General features: G+C 32.2%; 1 protein-coding gene across 1 annotated transcript in view; it reads left to right on the top strand.

Annotated features, from left to right (window-relative positions):
* Positions 1 to 2974: 2974 nt before the first annotated feature.
* LOC139508065 (myomesin-3-like) overlaps positions 2975 to 23799 on the top strand; it is a gene marked incomplete at both ends in the record, with an annotated part of 37507 nt that continues 16682 nt past the window's right edge. The window contains 8 exon segments of the mRNA XM_071295897.1: positions 2975 to 3277; positions 5039 to 5152; positions 10447 to 10563; positions 11879 to 12181; positions 15933 to 16046; positions 16697 to 16813; positions 18775 to 19077; positions 23418 to 23531. Of these exon segments, the coding sequence (XP_071151998.1) occupies positions 3100 to 3277; positions 5039 to 5152; positions 10447 to 10563; positions 11879 to 12181; positions 15933 to 16046; positions 16697 to 16813; positions 18775 to 19077; positions 23418 to 23531 (1360 nt within the window).

Below are 23799 nucleotides of genomic sequence, written 5' to 3'. Positions count from 1 at the left end.
TAAGGAGTTATTGCCCTTTATAGTCTATTTTTAACAATTTTCATAAATTCTGTAAATTTTTCAAAATATTTTCCACTAAAACTACTAGGCCAAGTTGATTAATGATAGAGATAATTGTAAGCAGGAAGAAAGTTCAGTCAAAAAAGATCTACAAACACATCACCATTACCAAAACAAAATTTTGTCATGAATCCATCTATGTCCTTTGTTTGATATGCACATAGACCAAATTGAGCAACACCCACATTTATTTTGTGACAAAAATCTATATTATGTCAAAAATTTTATCACAATCCAAATTCAGACAGTATCAAGCTATGTTCAGGGGTTGACCACTGTGGTCTTAAAAAACTCTGCCCTGTGGAGAACCTGGATAAAACTAAAAACCCTTGTTATATGATGTTGTTGTTGTTGTTGTTGTTGTAGTGACCAAGTGACATTTTCAGAAGAATCAGAAAAGCAGTTGTTGGTTTGCTGCCCTGTATTAGTAATTTTAAGGAAAATTTGCTTTTTTTTTCCAGCCTAGCTCGACTCAGGGGTTATGATCCGGTGGCTACGACGGCTGTGGCATTAGCTTACTTCTTAAAAGCTTTATATTTTAGAAGGTGGAAGACCTGGATGCTTCATACTTTGAATATACATATGCCTCATTTTTCGAAGTTTCTGTCAGTCGCATGTCCAATGTCCTTGACTTTATTTCATGGTTCAGTGACTACTTGAATAAAAAGTTAAAAATTTTTTTAATGTTAAATTCTCTATTATTATAAGTTATAGGCTAACTATATTTGGTATGTGCATACCTTGCTAGGTTCTCGTGCCCGTCAGACAGTTTTCACTTGACCTCACCCTCTTTTCACGGATCAGTGAACAAGGTAAAGTTTTGGTGGTCAAGTCCATATCTCAGATACTATAAGCAATAGGTCTACTATATTTGGCGTATAGAATGATTGTAAGGTGAACATGTCTTGCTGGCAGGTGTCATCTGACCTTGACCTCATTTTCATGGTTCAGTGGTCAAAGTTAAGTTTTTGAGTTATGGTCTTTTTTTCTAATACTATATGCAATAGGTCAACTATCTTTGGTGTATGGAAATATGTTATGATCTATATGTCTGTCGCGCAGGTTAATTTTGACCTTGACCTCATTTTAACAGTTCATTTCTCAGTGTTTAGTTTTTCTGTTTTGGTCTGTTTCTCTTTAACTATAAGCATAAGGTCAACTTTTTATTTGTTGTATGGAAGTATTGTTAGCTGTACATGTCTGCCTGGCATGGATCATCTGACCTTGACCTCATTTTCATGGTTTATTGGTCAATGTTTATTTTTGTTGGTTAATTTTATAGTTTATGTGACAGTTGTGGTAAAGCTTTATACTTAGGACTATCAACATAATATCAATGATAAGTAAAGAAAGAGGGACATTTCAGCGTGTGCACTCTGGTGGTTACTATCTTGAATATAAATATAGATTGAGATGAACTGTAAACTGCAATAATGTTCATCAAATAAATCATAAATCAACATTGAAAGCCAAAAGTATAATGGTTGCAGTATTTCATGCATCAATTAAAAAAAATTATCTTAACACAGACTCCTCAGAGCCTCTATAGTTATTTAAAATGCTGCTTATCTATGTTGGGGCCTCAGGTAAGATAAGTTATGTAGCTTTTAGTGTACAACCCTCTTAAATGAGGTATTATTGTTTTTGTTTGCTAAGAAATGAATATAAATTTTAACAAAAAACACAATTGATTTTTTTTGTAGGAAAATTTTCCACCTGGTGACAGATTTCTTAAATCTAAATGTGCAGGTTAGTTTTTGAGTGAAGATCATCAATGCTGGAAATATTAAGTCATACAAATGCATGAAATTTTTCTCCTATTACTTCAACAGAAAAAAGGTACTTTTACAAAAATGTAGGCTTCTTTCAAAGGCAGATTTTGAGCATAATTGAAAGGTATAAGATAAAGTTCATTTATAGGAAAATACAATGTATAGTGAAATCCTATATTAAGAAAAACAATTGACTTGGACCTGTGAACCCCCTTAATTCATATTATATATGAAAAGTAAATGTTTATCATTGTTTTTACTATAAGAATGATTTTTGTGGATCAAATCTGTCAATAAAATGGTTTGCCTTTGTTTCACTTTCAATGTGAGCTTTTCTCATCACTTGGCATCTGCCATTGTCCCTCCTCATAGTCCATTGTCATATACTTATAATAAAACTTTTATAGAAATCTTTTCCTCTAAAACTACTGAGACAAAATTAAGCTGACATGGTTACAATCATCATTAAGGTATCTTGGTAAAAAAATTTGTTAGATGATCCTGCCTGCCAATCAAGATGACAGACATGGCTAAAAAAAGGACATAGGAGTAAAATGCAGCTTTTTGTAAATAATTCTGAAACTAAAGCACTAAGTCTTTAATGTAAATTTTTAACGATTTTTTTCGTAAACTTTTCTTTAAAAAAATTATTTTCCAGCAGTTAATTAATCTACGGGCCAATTAGAATTAAACTAAGCCACAATGCCATCCAACTAACATGGCAATCATGTCTGAATATAGTACATAGGGATTAACTATTGAAGTGTAAGGGAAAATTGTTAAAAAAAACCCAACAATTTCAAATGGTCTTAACTTGAAAACTAATTTAAATAATGATAAGGGGTCTTCAGTAAGTATTGTCTAAGTCAAGATACTAGTGGGATAACCTTTTTTATTTTAATTATTAGGGTATCTTATACTATTTATTATGATTCATAACTCATTTTACATGATTTACAAAACCACAGAAGATTCATGTAAGCGACAAGAGCTAGCCTCTAATTTTAAACAAAAATTGCTATTGTTGAAGATGCAGGTGAGCAAGCCCACCTTGTTAGAGACACTAGTTCCCCTGCTTCATACTTATGTGTTTGAATTTAAGATAAGAAATCAACTAAATATTTAATCTCCATGTACAACAGAGGTACCACAAGCACCTGAAAATTTGAAGGTGAAGACGAGGACCAATGACAAGTTGACTTTGGAATGGACAAGGCCAAAGGCAATTGGCGATTCAAAGGTTACTGGGTACAATATTTCCCTGAAAATGGTTGATTCTGATGACTGGAAAAAGATTGGACGAGGCAGATCATTTGTCACCTCCTATACCATTAAGAATCTGAAGCTGGACAAACATTATGTATGTAGTGTCAGTGCTGAAAACAAAGTTGGTAAAGGACCAGCAGCCGAGGTAGAGTCTCCTGTTGTTCAACATCAAAAGCCAGGTGAATTGAAGTTCTGTCTGAGTTCATTCAAAATTAAAGGCTGAATTGGATTTTTTAGTTCCTGAGTGATTAAGTTAATTTTATTTTATATATGGTTGAAAACATTTTTGGATTGATTTTGGAAGTTATGGTCCAAACTCATGTCCACGTCGTTGTGAGCATTTGTGTCAGATTATTATTTAGTTATAAGACCATTGGTTTCTTGATAATAACTTAAGGATGTACTTAGGTGAGGTTTTGGAATTTGTGTCAAATGTTCGGACTCCTTGGTGTTTTTCCATATAATACAATGTAAAATATTTTGCCCCATAACACCCATTTATTTTTTCATGTAAGACTTAATAGCTCATGAAAGTTCATTTACCAAAATTTTAGAAGATTCTTAATTTTCTTTCTTTTGTTTTGAGACCTAATAATACCAATGCAAATATAAGGTAAAAGTCTGAGTCAGCCTTTTCCCGCCATTTTTTAAATCTCAAATATCTCGAAAAAGAGGTCCATGACCTATCAATATTTTTAGCTTATTTTTATCCTTAATTGATGCTCTATCAACTTATAGTATCAATTTTAACTTCTTAATTTATTAATTTTCACCTAACCTCACCTAAGTACATCCTTAAGTATTTATAAGAAAATAGAAATATATGAAATTTTAAAACTAGGTTTGAAATCATAAAAGGAAGGCTGGGATTTATTTAGGGGGTTTTGGTTCGAACAGTTTATGTATAAAGGGCCAAAAAAGGGCTAAAATAAGCATTTTTATAGTTTCCAGAAAATAAACCGTATGTAAGTATAAATACAATCTTACTGAAACTGCTAATTTAAATTTTTCAGCTATTTTTTGTGTGAGTTTCTACTACTGTCCGACTATAACATAGCTCTTTTCTGTGTACTTTTTGTGTTGAAAACTTTGATGCCCCACCTACGTTCGTCTCTGTCCCGCTTCAGGTTAAAGTTTTTGGTCAAGGTATTTTTTTATGAAGCTGAAGTCCAATCAACTTGAAACTTAGTACACTTGTTGCTTATGATATTATGTTTCTAATTTTTAAGCCAAATTAGACTTTTGACTCCAATTTCAGGGTCCACTGAACATATAAAATGAAAGTGCCAGTTTCAGGTTAAAGTTTTTGGTCAAGGTAGTTTTTGATGATTCAATCAACCTCAAAACTTGGTACACATGTTACCTTTATATGGTATGATCTTTCTAATTTTAATGCCAAATTAAACTTTTTACCCAATTTCCCGGTCCATTAAATATGGAAAATAATGTGTGAGTGGGGCATCTGTGTACTTTGGACACATTCTTGTTTTCAGGCAGTTTTGCAGTGCCAAACTATATGTATCAACTGGGTGTTTTACAGTGAAAGTACCTATGTGTAGTTACAAGTTGGTCTAATTTGCTGATAACAAAATCAATACTTATACCAAACATAACAATGTTTAAAGATTTAATTACAGTGTTAAATAGGTAACCTTGAAAATATGAGCATAAGTTTATAAGTATAACAACCTGATAATGAACATAAGTATAACAAACATGAACAATTCCACATATGTCATAAGTATAACAAACATGAACAATTCAACATATGTCATAAGTATAACAAACATGAACAATTCCACATGTGTCATAAGTATAACAAACATCAGGTTGTTTATTTTAAGGGTGTTTATCATTATACTATAGTTAATCTATCATATTATCATGATTATTGTTCAAGATTTAGGCCATACTGGTAATTTAGACCTTTTGTTTTACAGTGAAAGCTATTGAGAAAGCCAGAACAAGCAAACAATCTATCAAAGATAAGAAAGAAAATGAAGCGCTATATAGTGATGTAGTCAAAAAGAATTTAACTAGCAGACCAACAACAGGTAAAAAATGATTGAGAAAATTTAAATAAATGGGCTTAAATAAGTTATATTTGAATATGCCTAGTCATATTCACTCTGCTAGTTCAAGATAAAGGACCAGTAATGACCCATCAAATTGTGCAATCAAAAAGACATCAAAATTTTCATAGGGAAGAGTGAAAAAAGGACATATGTTACATGATATAGATATGTTTGAAATATATAAAGTTATGTGAAATATATAGAAAAAGACTTGATTAACTCATATATTTTAAAGATTGGACTTTTAACCAAAGCCAAAAATTTGAAAAAAAAAGGTATTTCATTTCTGACTGTCTTAGGAATCCAGTGAAGTAAAACAATGTTAGGCTTATCTGAAAAAGCATCAAAATTTGCCACAAATTTATATTTCCTTTACATAACTGTTGTAGCAATATATTTACAGTTAATGAAGTTTTCCAATGTTCGATCTTGTTTTAATTTTGCAGTTTAATTAGGGAAGATTTCAAAATCTTGATCAATGCAAGTATGTCACTAAAAATGGTGGGTTGATAGAAATAAAACTATTGTTTGTGCTGCAGGAGCTTAGAAAGTTTGAAATAGGATCTTTATCAATTAAGAGATAAAAAGTTGCCATTCAATGTTTTGGTCAGAAATTTCCATGTTTTCTATAGGGACTAGCCTCGCTTTAATGTACAACATTGAACCCTTACAAAACATTAAAAAATAAAAACTGTTAGACTTGAGAGAAATCTTAGACCAATGCACTGGTGCAGTGAATGTAAACATGGTATCAGTATATAGCTGGGCTGTTAATAAAATTGAGAAAGGTAATGGGGAATGTGTCAAAGCGACAACAACCCGACCATAGATTAGACAACAGTCGAAGGCCACCAAAGGGTCTTCAATGTAGCGAGAATCTCCTGCAACCGTAGGTGTCCTTCAGCTGGCCCCTTAAATAATATGTATACTAGTACAGTTATAATGGACATCATACTAAACTTTGAATTATTCACAAGAAACTAAAATTGAAAATCATACAAGACTTACAAAGGACAGAGGCTCCTGACTTGGGACTGGCGCTAAATTGCGGCCGGGTTAAACATGTTTATGAGATCTAAACCCTCCCCTATACCACTAGCTAATGTAGAAAAGTAAACACATAACAATACGCAGGGGTGTGGAAATATTTGTTGTGAGCACTTGTCCCTGGGCAAGTAAAACAAAAATTTTACTTGTCCAGAATTTTTTTTACTTGCCCTGATGATTTCAATAAATATTGAAGTATTTCTTGTTAGCTAATATATGATTCTTACTTAGCACTGTTGTTCATTATAAACACATGAAATTCATTTGTTAATATGTGTAAAAAATTAGGAAATTGATAAACATCAATGGGACAAAACCTAACAGCAAACCAACCAATGAAATGACATGTAAAGAACAATTTTGCAGCAGTTTTTTTAATAAAAATTGTAGCCAGTAGCTACAGATACTAAATTTGAGGACAGTGATTGAAGAAATGTAAACTGAATAATAGATTAACTATTTCTTGATTAATATTTATTATTGTATTGATGGGCAATTAAAACGTCCCTTCTATTTACCACTTGACAACAAATAATGTTGACCTTACATCTATAAATAAGACAAAACTTAATTTATTTTCCGAATTTCCATAGATAGCCAGGGTCAATCTGATATCCACGATGTCTGAAATTCTCGCTTCTGTTTTTTTTTTTAAATACTCTGTGTCCTCCATTTGCATTTAAGGTTTTCTACTCGACTCATGACTCTTTTTGTCTTGCTTGCCCAGCTTTTTATTAAGTACAGTGAAACCTGTCCAAACCGAACACCCACGAGACTTTGCGTTTTGTTCGGTTTTCACAGGTGTTCGGATTATAGAGATAAACGGAAGTTGACACCAAAATAATTTTGGCACTTACTGACACGGGATTATAGGTGACACAATAGACGACAAATTATTTTTGTGTTGATTTAAATGTAAATGTAAAAAATATAAGTAGAGATGATCAACGTTTTGCTTCATTTTTGTTAATAAATCAAACACAACTCCGTCAATCACGCTCGTCGTTGTGAGATGTCCGACAAAGAGAAATTTTGCTTTTGATAATTATTTTCTCATCTATAATTCACTGACTAATTCAGGTTCGCAGACGCTTTCAAATGACGATTCCGTAGTTGAATCTGGAATGTCATTGTACACACGAGTTCTCCACTTAACCTGGTCACCTGCTGATTGATACTTCGACACACGATAAGAGTGAAACAAAAGCAGGGGTCCAGTTTATTCTCGGACTTTATCGTTGCTGAATAGCTAACGGAAGTCTTTGGGAGCATGTGTATCAAATATATAGGGCCTCTAACGAGAATCCGACAATCGAAAGCCATATACCTTGTTGTGTTGCATGACTTCTTAATCCAGTGAAAAGCTTTAAAACTATTATTTAATTAAACAGTTTAGCTACAAAATGGCAGTTGCGAGTTTGTGGTCGTAATTATTTGAGTAACGTGCATTTAACTGATCTGAAAGTTCCTTCCTTGTCATTATCGGCCATGGGGGTAGCTGACCAGTTTAACATTTCTTTACAAAAAATTACTTTAGACATGGACACAAACATGCTAATTAATTTGTAATAACAACTCACCAGTTAATTAACCTCAAATACCCTCTGGGATACTCTGTCTTCCTGTGTTTGTTTAATTAAATCATGCAAATAATTAAAAATGCTTTTTTGTTTTGATTGCTATTGATCGATTTTGACAGGTAATTTTTAAAGACAAATTTACTAACTAGCCTTCAAAAAGCGTTCGGAATTCGGTGTTGACAGGGTTCGGTTTTGTCAGGTTAGATTAACGTTAATTGATAGGGAAATTTTTCGGGACTTTGAAAATTGTTCGGTTTAAACTGAAATTCGTTTTTATCAGGGTTCGGTTTACCCAGGTTTCACTGTATTTATCAATCTGAATCTCGATACAAAATTTAAAGAAATGACACTTCCGGTAAATGATGGATAAAACCTAATCGACAATCCCGGGTCAATGGACAAAGCCAATGCAATGTTACGCGACTCTGGTTCGCATACTTATTTTTATTTATTTTGGTTATTGATCTATTTCAGGTATCATGTAATATTTATCGTCATGAACATTGATGTTTTTACTTGCTGAACATTGGTTTCTTTTACATAAATTAAACATCTTTATACGTTTTGAAATTAATTTTATGTTTTTGTTGGACTTTGTCTTGTAAATTTTTTTACTTGTCCACCGGCAACCAAGACAAAAATAATTACTTCTCCGGTTGTTCAAATGGCGAGTCAGGCATAGCATTTCCACACCCCTAATACGCACATTAAAATTCAGTTCAGGAGAAGTCTGAGTCCGATGTCAGAAGATGAAACAAAATAAGATAAATAAAATGACAATAATACATAAATAACAACAGACTACTAGCAGTTAACTGACATGCCAGCTCCAGACCTCAATTAAACTGATTGAAAGATTATGTCTTCATCATATGAATATCAGGCACAATCCCTCCCCTTAGGGGTTCAGTATCATACTATCTAACTGTGCACCACTTATTGCGGAACCTGTTTTTGTATTGTTATGAGTTACAATTTATGACAAAAATAAGCAAAGACCCATCGAAACAACATCTGATAAACAAATTTAATAATACTTTTAGATATTTGGATGATATTTTGGCTCTCAATAATGACGACTTCAGTATGTATATTAATGAAATTTATCCTGTTGAACTTACTTTAAATAAAGCTAATACTAACAATGACCACTGCCCTTTTCTCGATCTTGATATCTATATCATTAATGGAAAGCTGAATACTAAAATTTATGATAAAAGGGATGATTTTTCATTTCCTATCGTTAATTATTCGTTTTTAGATGGTGACGTTCCCTTGTCACCATCTTACGGTGTTTATATATCTCAACTTGTACGATTCGCTCGTGTGTGTAACAATGTTTTAGATTTTAACGAGAGAAATTTATGTATTACTGAAAAATTATTACACCAGAGTTTTCGATATCACAAACTAGTCAAAACATTTACTAAATTTTATCATCGGTATAAAGACATCATTCGTAAATATAGCTCAACATGCAGACTTCTAATACGTTCAGGTATTTCACATTCAATTTTTTATGGAAATATTCTTTATAAAGCACAAAGGTGTCAGTATTCACCTCAGAAACTTACAAAACCTTTGAATAGACTTATTAAGAAGGGATATAATTACGATACTGTTGTCAAGTCATTAAAGATTGCATATTTTGGCGTTAATATTGAGTCACTGATAAGGTCTTTGCATCGGAACTAAACACATTTATTCTAAAAACAGTTGTTGGCATGACACGGGTTATGTTCTTCTCATATATGTTATGATGGTATGATACTAAACCCCTAACGGGAAGGATTGTGCCTGATGTTCATATGATGAAATCATAATCTTTCAGTCAGTTTAATTGAAGTCTGGAGCTGGCATGTCAGTTAACTGCTAGTAGTCTGTTGTTATTTTCGTATTATTGTCATTTTGTTTATTTTTTTTTGTTACATCTTCTGACATCAGACTCGGACTTCTCTTGAACTGAATTTTAATGTGCGTATTGTTATGCGTTTACTTTTCTACATTGGTTAGAGGTATAGGGGGAGGGTTGAGATCTCACAAACATGTTTAACCCCACCACATTTTTGTGCCTGTCCCCAGTCAGGAGCCTCTGGCCTTTGTTAGTCTTGTATTATTTTAATTTTAGTTTCTTGTGTACAATTTGGAAATTAGTATGGCGTTCATTATCACTGGACTAGTATATATTTGTTTAGGGGCCAGCTGAAGGACGCCTCCGGGTGCGGGAATTTCTCGCTACATTGAAGACCTGTTGGTGACCCTCTGCTGTTGTTTTTTATTTGGTCGGGTTGTTGTCTCTTTGACACATTCCCCATTTCCATTCTCAATTTTATCATAAAATATATGAGAAAAACATAACCTGTGTCATCAGCCAACAACTGTTTTATTCCTTTTTGTCTTATATTTTTGTTTTAAGAATCATAGAAATATATACATGTAGAAAGCAAATGTTAATAGGCAAAATGATCAAAAAGTCAAGATCTAAAACAAATAAGTGAACATTCCCAAAATTGTCAGTTGACCCTTTATTGAAGTTATTGTCCTAAATGACTTTTTTATTATCAGCTTTTTGCATTTTTGCCTATTATTTTGAAAATAGTTGTATCAGTGAAGACATTTGTGTGTCAACAAACTCTTGTTTTACAGTGAAATCTATTGGGAAAGCCAGCCCTAGCCAACCATCATTCAAGAATAAGAAAGGAGGAAATAAAGTATTATATTGTGATAAATTTAAAAGGAATTTAACAAGTCCACCAATAGCAGGTAACAACTATTTGAGTAAAATGTGTTTTTAAAGGATTAGAAAATTCTGCTTGGGATGAATGTAGCTATACAGTCAAACCTGCACTACTGGTCACCTTGTTTCAACAGTCAATTGCAACCAATGGTGGCTTTCAAATCTTTCTTTTTTTTTACTCTATATTATTTTAAGTATTATAAGAAAGATAGAAAGCAAATTTAAATAGACAAAAGATCGAAGAGTCAAGATCTAAAGCAAATGAGTCTTATGGCAAAAATCGTCAGTTGACCCCTTATTGAATTGATTGCCCTTAAATGACTATTTTATTTTCAGCTGTTTACATATTTCCTATTTTATTTTGAAAACATTATATTTATGATCAGCATCTGCAAAATAAGATCTACAAATGGACCATCATGGATGAAATATTTAGTCTACTGATATTGGAGCTTTTTCCCTTTAAAGATTTAGCTCATGACATCTTCCCTTTAAAAGTGCACCAGTGTCCGTCAAATATCTAAATAGGCTGTAATCAAGCTTTTCTCATCACTTTGCATCTGTCATATACTTATAAATAAACTTTTATCAAAATCTTTTCCTCTAAAACTTCTGAGACAAAATTAAGCTGACGTGGTTACAATCATCATTAAGGTATCTTGGAAAAAAATGTGTTAGATGATCCCGCCTGCCAATCAAGATGACAGACATGGCTAAAAAAAGGACATAGGAGTAAAATGCAACTTTTTGTAAACAGTTCTGAAACTAAAGCACTTAGAGCAAATCTGACATGGGATAGAAATGGTCATCAGATTAAGATCAATTAGTCCTGAAAACTTAAGACTAATCAGACAACTGGTTGTTGGATAACTGTCCCTGAATTTGTAATTTTAAGGAAATTGAGCAGTTTTTTGGTTATTATCTAATGTATTATTATAGACAAAGATAATGTATATAAGATCTAAAAAGAAGTTGATATGACAAAAATATTCAATTGACCCCTTAAATTGATATTGCCTTTTAAAGTGAATTTTTAACAATTTTTTCGTAAATTTCTCCAGTTAATCTACGGGGCCAATTAGAATAAAACTAAGCCACAATGCTTATACTATTTATTATGATTTAAACCTTATTTTAAATGATTTTCAAAACCACAGAAGATTCATTTAAGCGACACAGGCTCATGAGAGCTAGCCTCTAGTTTTAAACAAAAATTGCTATTGTTGAAGATGCAGGTGAGCAAGCCCAGCTTGCTAGAGACTCTAGTTTCCCTGCTTCATACTTATGTGTTTGAATTTAAGATAAGAAATCAACTAAATATTTAATCTCCATGTACAACAGAGGTACCACAAGCACCTGAAAATTTGAAGGTGAAGACGAGGACCAATGACAAGTTGACTTTGGAATGGACAAGGCCAAAGGCAATTGGCGATTCAAAGGTTACTGGGTACAATATTTCCCTGAAAATGGTTGATTCTGATGACTGGAAAAAGATTGGACGAGGCAGATCATTTGTCACCTCCTATACCATTAAGAATCTGAAGCTGGACAAACATTATGTATGTAGTGTCAGTGCTGAAAACAAAGTTGGTAAAGGACCAGCAGCCGAGGTAGAGTCTCCTGTTGTTCAACATCAAAAGCCAGGTAAATTGAAGTTCTGTCTGAGTTCATTCAAAATTAAAGGCTGAATTGGATTTTTTTAGTTCCTGAGTGGTTAAGTTAAATTTGAATTATCTGTAACTTTTAAAAGACATGATCAGAAAAGTGCAATTAATGTAAACACCAAATTAATCCAGTGTTCTTATCATTTTCTTACACTATGTTGATACCAGCTGTTATTACTCACATGACTTGATAAAAAAAAAATCTCCATTGAAAATATGGGAAAAAAATATTATATTATGTTCTAACTTTCTCATTCAAAGTTTAGGAATTTTGTTTTCAGCTCACCTGGCTCAAAGGGCCAAGTGAGCTTTTCTCATTACTTGGCGTTCGTCATTGTCGGCGTAACTTTTCACATTTTGAACATCTTCTAGAGAACCACTGAATGAAATGGAACCAAACATAGCATGAATGATCCTTATGAGGTGTTGACCAAGTGTTGTTAGTTTGTAGCTGATCCATTATCCAAGATGGCTGCCAGCAGAGGACTTAGTTAAACTTAGTACCCTATGGGAAATACTTACAAATGTCTTCTTTTAGAGAACCACTAAATGGAATGAAACCAAACATAGCATGAATGTTCCTTATGAGGTGTTGACCAAGTGTTAACACTCAGGCCTCTACAATAACTTTTTTTTCAACTTGTCCTGTAGGACAAGCACATACCAAAATTTACTTGTCCGAATGAAATTGTTACTTGTCCAAAAATTTATTAAAAATAACCTTTTTTACATTTTTAGTTGATTAAAGGAACAAAACGAATTTAAACAATATAACAGAATTTGATGTATTTTTTAAAAAATACTTTTCAAAAATATGAGTCAAGTACAACTGCGAAACTAGTCATATCACAGGAATTAGGTTCTAGCTTCCATCAATGCTAGTCTCATCAGATTCTTAATCATGAGGCACCATCTGATAGGCCTGTACACTCATTGGATTTGTATTCTGTTTATTTTTTTTTGAGTTAAAAAAAAAGTTTATTCAAATGCAATCAATAAAAAGAAGATAAGCCATCATAAGGTCTGATTGCCAATGAGACAACTCTCTGCAAAAGACCAAATGACACAGAAATTAACAACTATAGGTCACCATATTGCAAGTAATGTTTTTTTCTACTTATGATCAAATATGATTTTGTGAATTTTATGGTAAATAAAAAAAAATATTTTTGTGAAAAAATTACCGGTATGGTATTTATTATAAGGAACAGAATAAGGTAGCAAATGAGGTTCAAATGAGGTACAGATTTGTCTTGGTCCCAAAATGTCTCCTGCCTTGTCAAACTGTCTATCAATCATGTCTACTAAATATGTCTTCTACGGTGCCAAACTGTCTCTTAAACAATTGGAGCTGAATCTTTCGAGGTGACGAACTGTCCTGTAAAGTTACCTTTTCTACAAAGCGCATCATTGATTCCGATCAGTAAGACTGTTTTCTGAGAATAGTATTCCTTTTACCTGTTAAAAAGTACCTGACAAAGAACCAGTTAAAAATTATCGATTGCAAGTAAACATGTTGAAGAAAAAGGTTTTGCATTTGAATAAACAGAATACAGAAACATGTCAAATTAATATTTGTTTTTTCTTGTTTTTGTTGATAATAAAATACTTTGTTTATCAAAGTTGGAATAAATTTATTTTCTGCAGAATAATTGTACTTGTCCCGAGGGACAAGCTTGATCCAGCTTTTACTTGTTCGACCTTTTTTCCCTCTGGTACCGGACAATCGGATAAGCGTTATTGTCGAGGCCTGGTTCTTACTTTGAAACCGATCCATTATATAAGATGGCCACAAGCAGGGACTTGGTTTAACATAGGACCCTATGTATGGCGCGGAATCAGGGTCAAAAATACTTATTTACGTATAAACATAATTATTTCTGTATATACGGAATTCGATTTATGTATATACGTAAATCGAATTCCGTATATACGTTAATCAAATTCTGTATATACAGAAATAATTACGTATATACGTAAATCGAATTCCGTATATACGTTAATCGATGGTTTAACATAGGACCCTATGGGACATACGTACAAATGTACTGAATAGAATGAAATCAAACATGGCATGAATGTTCCTTATGAGGTGCTGACCAAGTGTTGTTATTTTGTAGCTTTTCCATTATCCAAGATGGCCACCAGGGGGGACCTAGTTTAATATAGGACCCTATGGGAAATACATACAAATGTTTTATTTTAAAGAACCACTGAATAGAATGAAACAAAATTTATCATGAATGTTCCTTATGAGGTACTAAACAATGTGTTGTTATTTTGAAGCCGTTCCATTATTTAAGATTGCCGCCATTGGGGGACTTATTTTAACATGGGATCCTATAGGAATTACATACAAATGTCTTCTTTAAGAGAACTACTGATCAAACATAACAATATTAAATCAAATTTGGCCTAAAACATCATTATAAGTATCTGTTACAATTTTTTATTTACATTTTTAATATTATTTCAAAATTCCAAGTATAGAATCAGGTGAGCCACACAGGATCTTGAGATTCTCTAGTTTATATATGGTTCAAAACATTTTTGGATTGATTTTGGAAGTTATGGTCCAAACTCTTCTCCACGTTGTTGTTAGCATCGGTGTAAGTATAAATATAATCTTTCTGAAACTGCTTATTTAAATTTTTCAGCTATTTTTTTTATGTGAGTTCCTACTACTGTCCCACTATAACATAGTCTTTTAAGTGTACTTTTTGTGTTGAATACTTTTATTCCCAACCTACGTTCGTCCCTGTCCTGCTTCAGGTTAAAGTTTTTTGTCAAGGTAGTTTTTGATGAAGCTGAAATCCAATCAACGTAAAACTTAGTACACTTGTTGCTTATGATATGATCTTTCTAATGTTAAAGCCAAATTAGACTTTTGACCCCAATTTCAAGGTCCACTGAACATATAAAATGAAAGTGCCAGTTTCAGGTTAAAGTTTTTGGTCAAGGTAGTTTTTGATGAAGCTAAGGTCCAATCAACTTGAAACTTAGTACACCTGTACCTATATATGGTATGATCTTTCTAATTTTAATGCCAAATTAGATTTTTACCCAAATTCATGGTCCATGGAATATGGAAAATAATGTGCGAGTGGGGCATCTATGTACTTTGGACACATTCTTGTTTTCAGGCAGTTGTGCAGTGCAAAAGTATATGTATCAACTGGTTGTTTTAAGTGAATGTACCTATGTGTAGTTACAAGTTGGGCTAATTTGCTGATAACAGAATCAATATTTATACCAAATAAAACAATATTTAAAGATTTAATTACAGTGTTAAATAGGTAACCTTAAAAATATGAACATAAGTTATAAGTATAACAACCTGATAATGAACATAAGTATAACAAACATGAACAATTCAACAAATGTCATAAGTATAACAAACATGAACAATTCAAAATATGTCACAAGTGTAACAAACATGAACAATTCAACATATGTCATAAGTAGAACAAACTTGAACAATTCAACATATGTCATAAGTATAACAAACATGAACAATTCAACATATGTCACAAGTATAACAAACATGAACAATTCAACATATGTCATAAGTATAACAAACATGAACAATTCAACATATGTCATAAGTATAACTAACATCAGGTTGTTGATTTTAAGGGTGTTTATCATATACTATAGTTAATCTATCATATTATCATGATTATTGTTCAAAATTCAGGCCATACTGGTAATTTAGAACTTTTTTTTTACAGTGAAAGCTATTGAGAAAGCCAAAACAAGCAAACAATCTATCAAAGATAAGAAAGAAAATGAAGCGCTATATAGTGATGTAGTCAAAAAGAATTTAACTAGCAGACCAATAACAGGTAAAAAATGATTGAGAAAATTTAAATAAATGGGCTTAAATAGGTTATATTTGAATATGCCTAGTCATATTCACTCTGCTAGTTCAAGATAAAGGACCAGTAATGACCCATCAAATTGTGCAATCAAAAAGGCATCAAAATTTTCATAGGGAAGAGTGAAAAAAGGACATATATTACATGATATAGATATGTTTGAAAATTACAAAGTTATGTAAAATATATAGAAAAAAGACTTGATTAACTCACATTACTTTTGGACAATTTTCTCATTTTTTATAAACCTTAGAAAACCATTCTCAGTCATATTGGTACCGTTTAGTTATTGTTATTTTCAATAAGTTGCTTCTAAATAAACTGAAGTTATTGATCTTAAATGAAAATATATCTTTTTGATTCCTATTGTCTTAATTTTTTTTTAAGAATCATAGAAATATATACATGTAGAAAGCAAATGTTAATAGGCAAAATGATCAAAAAGTCAAGATCTAAAACAAATAAGTGAACATTCCCAAAATTGTCAGTTAGCCCTTTATTGAAGTTATTGTCCTAAATGACTTTTTTATTATCAGCTTTTTGCATTTTTGCCTATTATTTTGAAAAAAGTTGTATCAGTGAAGACATTTGTGTGTCAACAAACTCTTGTTTTACAGTGAAATCTATTGGGAAAGCCAGCCCTAGCCAACCATCATTCAAGAATAAGAAAGGAGGAAATAAAGTATTATATTGTGATAAATTTAAAAAGAATTTAACAAGTCGACCAATAGCAGGTAACAACTATTTGAGAAAAATGTGTTTTTAAAGGATTAGAAAATTCTGCTTGGGATGAATATAGCTATACAGTCAAACCTGCACTAATGATCACCTTGTTTCAACAGTCAATTGCAACCAATGGTGGCTTTCAAATCTTTCCTTTTTTTTACTCTATATTATTTTACGTATAGAAAGATAGAAAGCAAATTTAAATAGACAAAAGATCAAAGAGTCAAGATCTAAAGCAAATGAGTCAACATGGCAAAAATCGTCAGTTGACCCCTTATTGAATTGATTGCCCTTAAATGACTATTTTATTTTCAGCTGTTTACATATTTCCTATTTTATTTTGAAAACATTATATTTATGATCAGCATCTGCAAAATAAGATCTACAAATAGACCATCATGGATGAATTATTTAGTCTACTAATATTGGAACTTTTTCCCTTTAAAGATTTAGCTCATGACATCTTCCCTTTAAAAGTGCACCAGTGTCCGTCAAATATCTAAATGGGCTGTAATCAAGCTTTTATTATCACTTTGCATCTGTCATATACTTGTAAATAAACTTTTATCAAAATCTTTTCCTCTAAAACTACTGAGACAAAATTAAGCTGACGTGGTTACAATCATCATTAAGGTATCTTGGAAAAAAAATGTGTTAGATGATCCCGCCTGCCAATCAAGATGACAGACATGGCTAAAAAAAGGACAGTGGAATAAAATGCATCTTTTTGTAAACAGTTCTGAAACTAAAGCACTTAGAGCAAATCTGACATGGGATAGAAATGGTCATCAGATTAAGATCAATTAGTCTTGAAAACTAATCAGACAACCGGTTGTTGGATAACTGTCCCAGAATTTGTAATTTTAAGGAAATTTAGCAGTTTTTTGTTTATAATCTAATGTATTATTATAGACAAAGATATTAATGTATATAAGATATAAAAACAAGTTGATATGACAAAGATATTCAATTGACCCCTTAACTTGATATTGCCTTTTAAAGTGATTTTTTTCGTAAATTTCTCCAGTTAATCTACGGGGCCAATTAGAATAAAACTAAGCCACAATGCCATCCAACTAACATGGCAATCATGTCTGAATAAAGTACATAGGGATTTACTATTGAAGTGTAAGGGAAAATTGTTAAAAAACCCAAAACAATTTCAAATAGTCATAACTTGAAAACTAATTTAAATAATGATAAGGGGTCTTCAGTAAGTATTGTCTAAGTCGAGATACTTGTGGGATAACCTTTTTAAATTTAATTATTAGGGTATCTTATCAGGGGTCGAATTTAAGCTTTTTTGTGTACTAGCCAGCCGGACCAGTGGACTGAAAACTCTACTGGTCCGGCTCCAAATCTACTGGTCCTGCAAAAATGACATTAATTTGACAAACACTAATATAAATGACAGATGTTTAATTTTATTTTGATGCTTTTGTTTACATAAGTTAGACAGTAACAAAGGAATTTCCACATTTTGTATTGTTGTGAAGGACGCTCACCCGAGATATTAATTAACTTGATCAATTGTAATACCCCCCAGTATCGTGTAATTGATTTCACAGGTAAATTGTTTTGTAAACAAACGGAGATTGCCATGCAATCAGTGATTTTTATCGACAAATTTCTACTGGTCCGCCGGACCACCAGATGACAAAATCTACTGGTCCGACGCAAATTTTACTAGTCCCGGACTACCGGACTAGCGCTAATTTCGACCCCTGTATCTTATACTATTTATTATGATTTAAACCTTATTTTACATGATTTTCAAAACCACAGAAGATTCATTTAAGCGACACAGGCTCATGAGAGCTAGCCTCTAGTTTTAAACAAATATTGCTATTGTTGAAGATGCAGGTGAGCAAGCCCAGCTTGTTAGAGACTCTAATTCCCCTGCTTCATACTTATGTGTTTGAATTTAAGATAAGAAATCAACTAAATATTTAATCTCCATGTACAACAGAGGTACCACAAGCACCTGCAAATTTGAAGGTGAAGATGAGGACCAATGACAAGTTGACTTTGGAATGGACAAGGCCAAAGGCAATTGGCGATTCAAAGGTTACTGGGTACAATATTTCCCTGAAAATGGTTGATTCTGATGACTGGAAAAAGATTGGACGAGGCAGATCATTTGTCACCTCCTATACCATTAAGAATCTGAAGCTGGACAAACATTATGTATGTAGTGTCAGTGCTGAAAACAAAGTTGGTAAAGGACCAGCAGCCGAGGTAGAGTCTCCTGTTGTTCAACATCAAAAGCCAGGTAAATTGAAGTTCTGTCTGAGTTCATTCAAAATTAAAGGCTGGATTAGATTTTTTTAGTTCCTGAGTGGTTAAGTTAAATTTGAATTATCTGTAACTTTTAAAAGACATGATCAGAAAAGTGCAATTAACGTAAACACCAAATTAATCCAGTGTTCTTATCATTTTCTTACACTATGTTGATACCAGTTATTACTCACATGACTTGATCAAAACAAAAAAATCTCCATTGAAAATATGGGAAAACAATATTATATTATGTTCTAACTTTCTCATTCAAAGTTTAGGAATTTTGTTTTTAGCTCACCTGGCTCAAAGGGCCAAGTGAGCTTTTCTCATCACTTGGCGTTCGTCATTGTCGGCGTAACTTTTCACATTTTGAACATCTTCTAGAGAACCACTGAATGAAATGGAACCAAACATAGCATGAATGATCCTTATGAGGTGTTGACCAAGTGTTGTTACTTTGTAGCTGATCCATTATCCAAGATGGCTGCCAGCAGGGGACTAAGTTTAACATAGGACCCTATGGGAAATACATACAAATGTCTTCTTTTAGTGAACCACTGATAGGAATGAAACCGAACAGCATGAATGTTCCTTATGAGATGCTTACTAAAAATTAAGTGTTGTTACTTTTTTTTGTAGCAGTTCCATCATCTATTAGATGGCTGCCAGCAGAGGACTTAGTTAAACTTAGTACCCTATGGGAAATACTTACAAATGTCTTCTTTTAGAGAACCACTAAATGGAATGAAACCAAACATAGCATGAATGTTCCTTATGAGGTGTTGACCAAGTGTTAACGCTCAGGCCTCTACTAGAACTTTTTTTTCAACTTGTCCTGTAGGACAAGCACATACCAAAATTTACTTGTCCGAATGAAATTGTTACTTGTCCAAAAATTTATTAAAAATAACCTTTTTTACATTTTTAGTTGATTAAAGGAACAAAACGAATTTAAACAATATAACAGAATTTGATGTATTTTAAAAAAAATACTTTTCAAAAATATGAGTCAAGTACAACTGCGAAACTAGTCATATCACAGGAATTAGGTTCTAGTTTCCATCAATGCTAGTCTCATCAGATTCTTAATCATGAGGCACCATCTGATAGGCCTGTACACTCATTGGATTTGTATTCTGTTTATTTTTTTTTAAGTTAAAAAAAAAGTTTATTCAAATGCAATCAATAAAAAGAAGATAAGCCATCATAAGGTCTGATTGCCAATGAGACAACTCTCTGCAAAAGACCAAATGACACAGAAATTAACAACTATAGGTCACCATATTGCAAGTAATGTTTTTTTCTACTTATGATCAAATATGATTTTGTGAATTTTATGGTAAATAAAAAAAAATATTTTTGTGAAAAAATTACCGGTATGGTATTTATTATGAGGAACATAATAAGGTAGCAAAATGAGGTACAGATTTGTCTTGGTCCCAAAATGTCTCCTGCCTTGTCAAACTATACAGAAATACTATCTTTCTGTCTTTACATAATTATTTCTGTATATACGTAATTCGATTTCTATGTAAACGAAATTAATTTTGTATATACGTTAATTATTCTATTTTTGTATATACGGAATTATTTCTGTATATACATAATTGGATTAACGTATATACGTAATTTTTTTTGTATATACGTAAATCGAATTATGTATATACACAAAGAAGTATTTTTGACCCTGATTCCGCACCATACCTATAGGACATACGTACAAATGTACTAAATAGAATGAAATCAAACATGGCATGAATTTTCCTTATGAGGTGCTGACCAATTGTTGTTATTTTGTAGCTTTTCCATTATCCAAGATGGCCACCAGGGGGGGACCTAGTTTAATATAGGACCCTATGGGAAATACATACAAATGTTTTATTTTAACCCTTAGACTGCTACGCGCGACTATTGTCGTTCCGATAAGACAGTCCGCTACTGCTACTCGCGACTATAGTCGTTTTCCGTACTCGTTTGTTTACACAGTTACCATGGAATGGGCGGAGTCAATATTCATGAGATTGCCGCAGTTTCGACTTGTATGGATTCTGATTGGCTTAAAATCTGCGTTCTTTCGAGTGTCTCTTGACTTTTAATCAGGTATAAGCGATAAACCGAAAGTGAAAATTTTTGATGAAAAAAGTGACAAAATGGCGGACATTGTTTGGAGAAATGGCCAACACGTTCAGAAGTATTTCAATGATAACGATTTAACAGCGGAGGACGATTAAAAGGATTTGGACGAGAATCGAAGATATAATAGACAGAAATGGAAGTATTCTATCAAAACTGCAAACAGAAGACTTTTAAAGCGAGAATTACGGGGATTCCCAGACATTGTTCAAAATGGATGACATGAAACAGGATTTGCGATGTTTATCATTTCGCCTTTCAAATGTGAATCAATATTGACTAACATCGATAGACCCGAACTTTAAGTTTGTCAAGATTATATATTGATGAAAGCTTTAAAAATGAACTTGTCGTGTAAATATATTTGTACATGGAAGGAAAAGTCGGCGCAGTGAAAGTTTTTATTTTTTTTGATAATCACAATGGAACTTAGTTCTTAAAAGAGATTTTAAACTATATTGGTTCAATTCTGAAGTCATGGATACTTATACATTGATGGATCGTTTAATAAAACATGAAAAAATAAGTTTACCTTTGTTTACCTATTTTCGCACCTGTACAGGTAAAACATGACCAGAGACTCACACAAAAATAAAATAAATTAAAAATACAGAATCTAACAATACTTTTTTATATAACTTTTATTGATGATTACTCAATATTTACAAAGATACAGCAATTGTAAGTGAACATGTTTATTTCATCAGTGATTAAAATTTTACTCAGCATTACACAAAAGTACAATAGAAATCAATGCAGCAGTCTAAGGGTTAAAGAACCACTGAATAGAATGAAACAAAATTTATCATGAATGTTCCTTATGAGGTACTAAACAATGTGTTGTTATTTTGTAGCCGTTCCATTATTCAAGATTGCCGCCATTGGGGGACTTATTTTAACATGGGATCCTATGGGAATTACATACAAATGTCTTCTTTAAGAGAACTACTGATCAAACTTAACAATATTAAATCAAATTTGGCCTAAAACATCATTATAAGTATCTGTTACAATTTTTTATTTACATTTTTAATATTATTTCAAAATTCCAAGTATAGAATCAGGTGAGCCACACAGGATCTTGAGATTCTCTAGTTTATATATGGTTCAAAAAATTTTTGGATTGATTTTGGAAGTTATGGTCCAAACTCTAGTCCACATTGTTGTTAGCATCGGTGTAAGTATAAATATACTCTTTCTGAAACTGCTTATTTAAATTTTTCAGCTATTTTTTTATGTGAGTTCCTACTACTGTCCCACTATAACATAGTCTTTTAAGTGTACTTTTTTGTGTTGAATACTTTTATTCCCAACCTACGTTCGTCCCTGTCCTGCTTCAGGTTAAAGTTTTTTGTCAAGGTAGTTTTTGATGAAGCTGAAGTCCAATCAACGTAAAACTTAGTACACTTGTTGCTTATGATATGATCTTTCTAATTTTAAAGCCAAATTAGACTTTTGACCCCAATTTCACGGTCCACTGAACATAGAAAATGATAGTGGGAGTGGGGAATCCGTGTACTATGGACACATTCTTGTTTTGTGTGAGTTCCTACTACTGTCCCACTATAACATAGTCTTTTAAGTGTACTTTTTGTGTTGAATACTTTTATTCCCAACCTACGTTTGTCCCTGTCCTGCTTCAGGTTAAAGTTTTTTGTCAAGGTAGTTTTTGATGAAGCTAATGTCCAATCAACTTGAAACTTAGTACACCAAGTAAAACAAACATGAACAATTCAACATATGTCATAAGTATAACAAACATGAACAATTCAACATATGTCACAAGTATAACAAACATGAACAATTCAACATATGTCATAAGTAAAACAAACATGAACAATTCAACATATGTCATAAGTATAACAAACATGAACAATTCAACATATGTCATAAGTATAACTAACATGAACAATTCAACATATGTCATAAGTAAAACAAACATGAACAATTCAACATATGTCATAAGTATAACAAACATGAACAATTCAACATATGTCATAAGTAAAACAAACATGAACAATTCAACATATGTCATAAGTATAACAAACATGAACAATTCAACATATGTCATAAGTATAACTAACATCAGGTTGTTGATTTTAAGGGTGTTTATCATATACTATAGTTAATCTATCATATTATCATGATTATTGTTCAAAATTCAGTCCATACTGGTAATTTAGAACTTGTTTTTTACAGTGAAAGCTATTGAGAAAGCCAGAACAAGCAAACAATCTATCAAAGATAAGAAAGAAAATGAAGCGCTATATAGTGAAGTAGTCAAAAAGAATTTAACTAGCAGACCAACAACAGGTAAAAAATGATTGAGAAATTTTTAAATAAATGGGCTTAAATAAGTTATATTTTGAATATGCCTAGTCATATTCACTCTGCTAGTTCAAGATAAAGGACCAGTAATGACCCATCAAATTGGGCAATCAAAAAGACATCAAAATTTTCATAGGGAAGAGTGAAAAAAGGACATATGTTACATGATATAGATATGTTTGAAAATTATAAAGTTATGTAAAATATATAGAAAAAAGACTTGATTAACTCACATTACTGTTGGACAATTTTT

Source organism: Mytilus edulis, unplaced genomic scaffold, assembly GCF_963676685.1.
Source record: "Mytilus edulis unplaced genomic scaffold, xbMytEdul2.2 SCAFFOLD_277, whole genome shotgun sequence".
Taxonomy (NCBI): Eukaryota; Metazoa; Mollusca; class Bivalvia; order Mytilida; family Mytilidae; genus Mytilus; species Mytilus edulis.
This window is presented reverse-complemented; position numbering and strand designations above follow the sequence as displayed.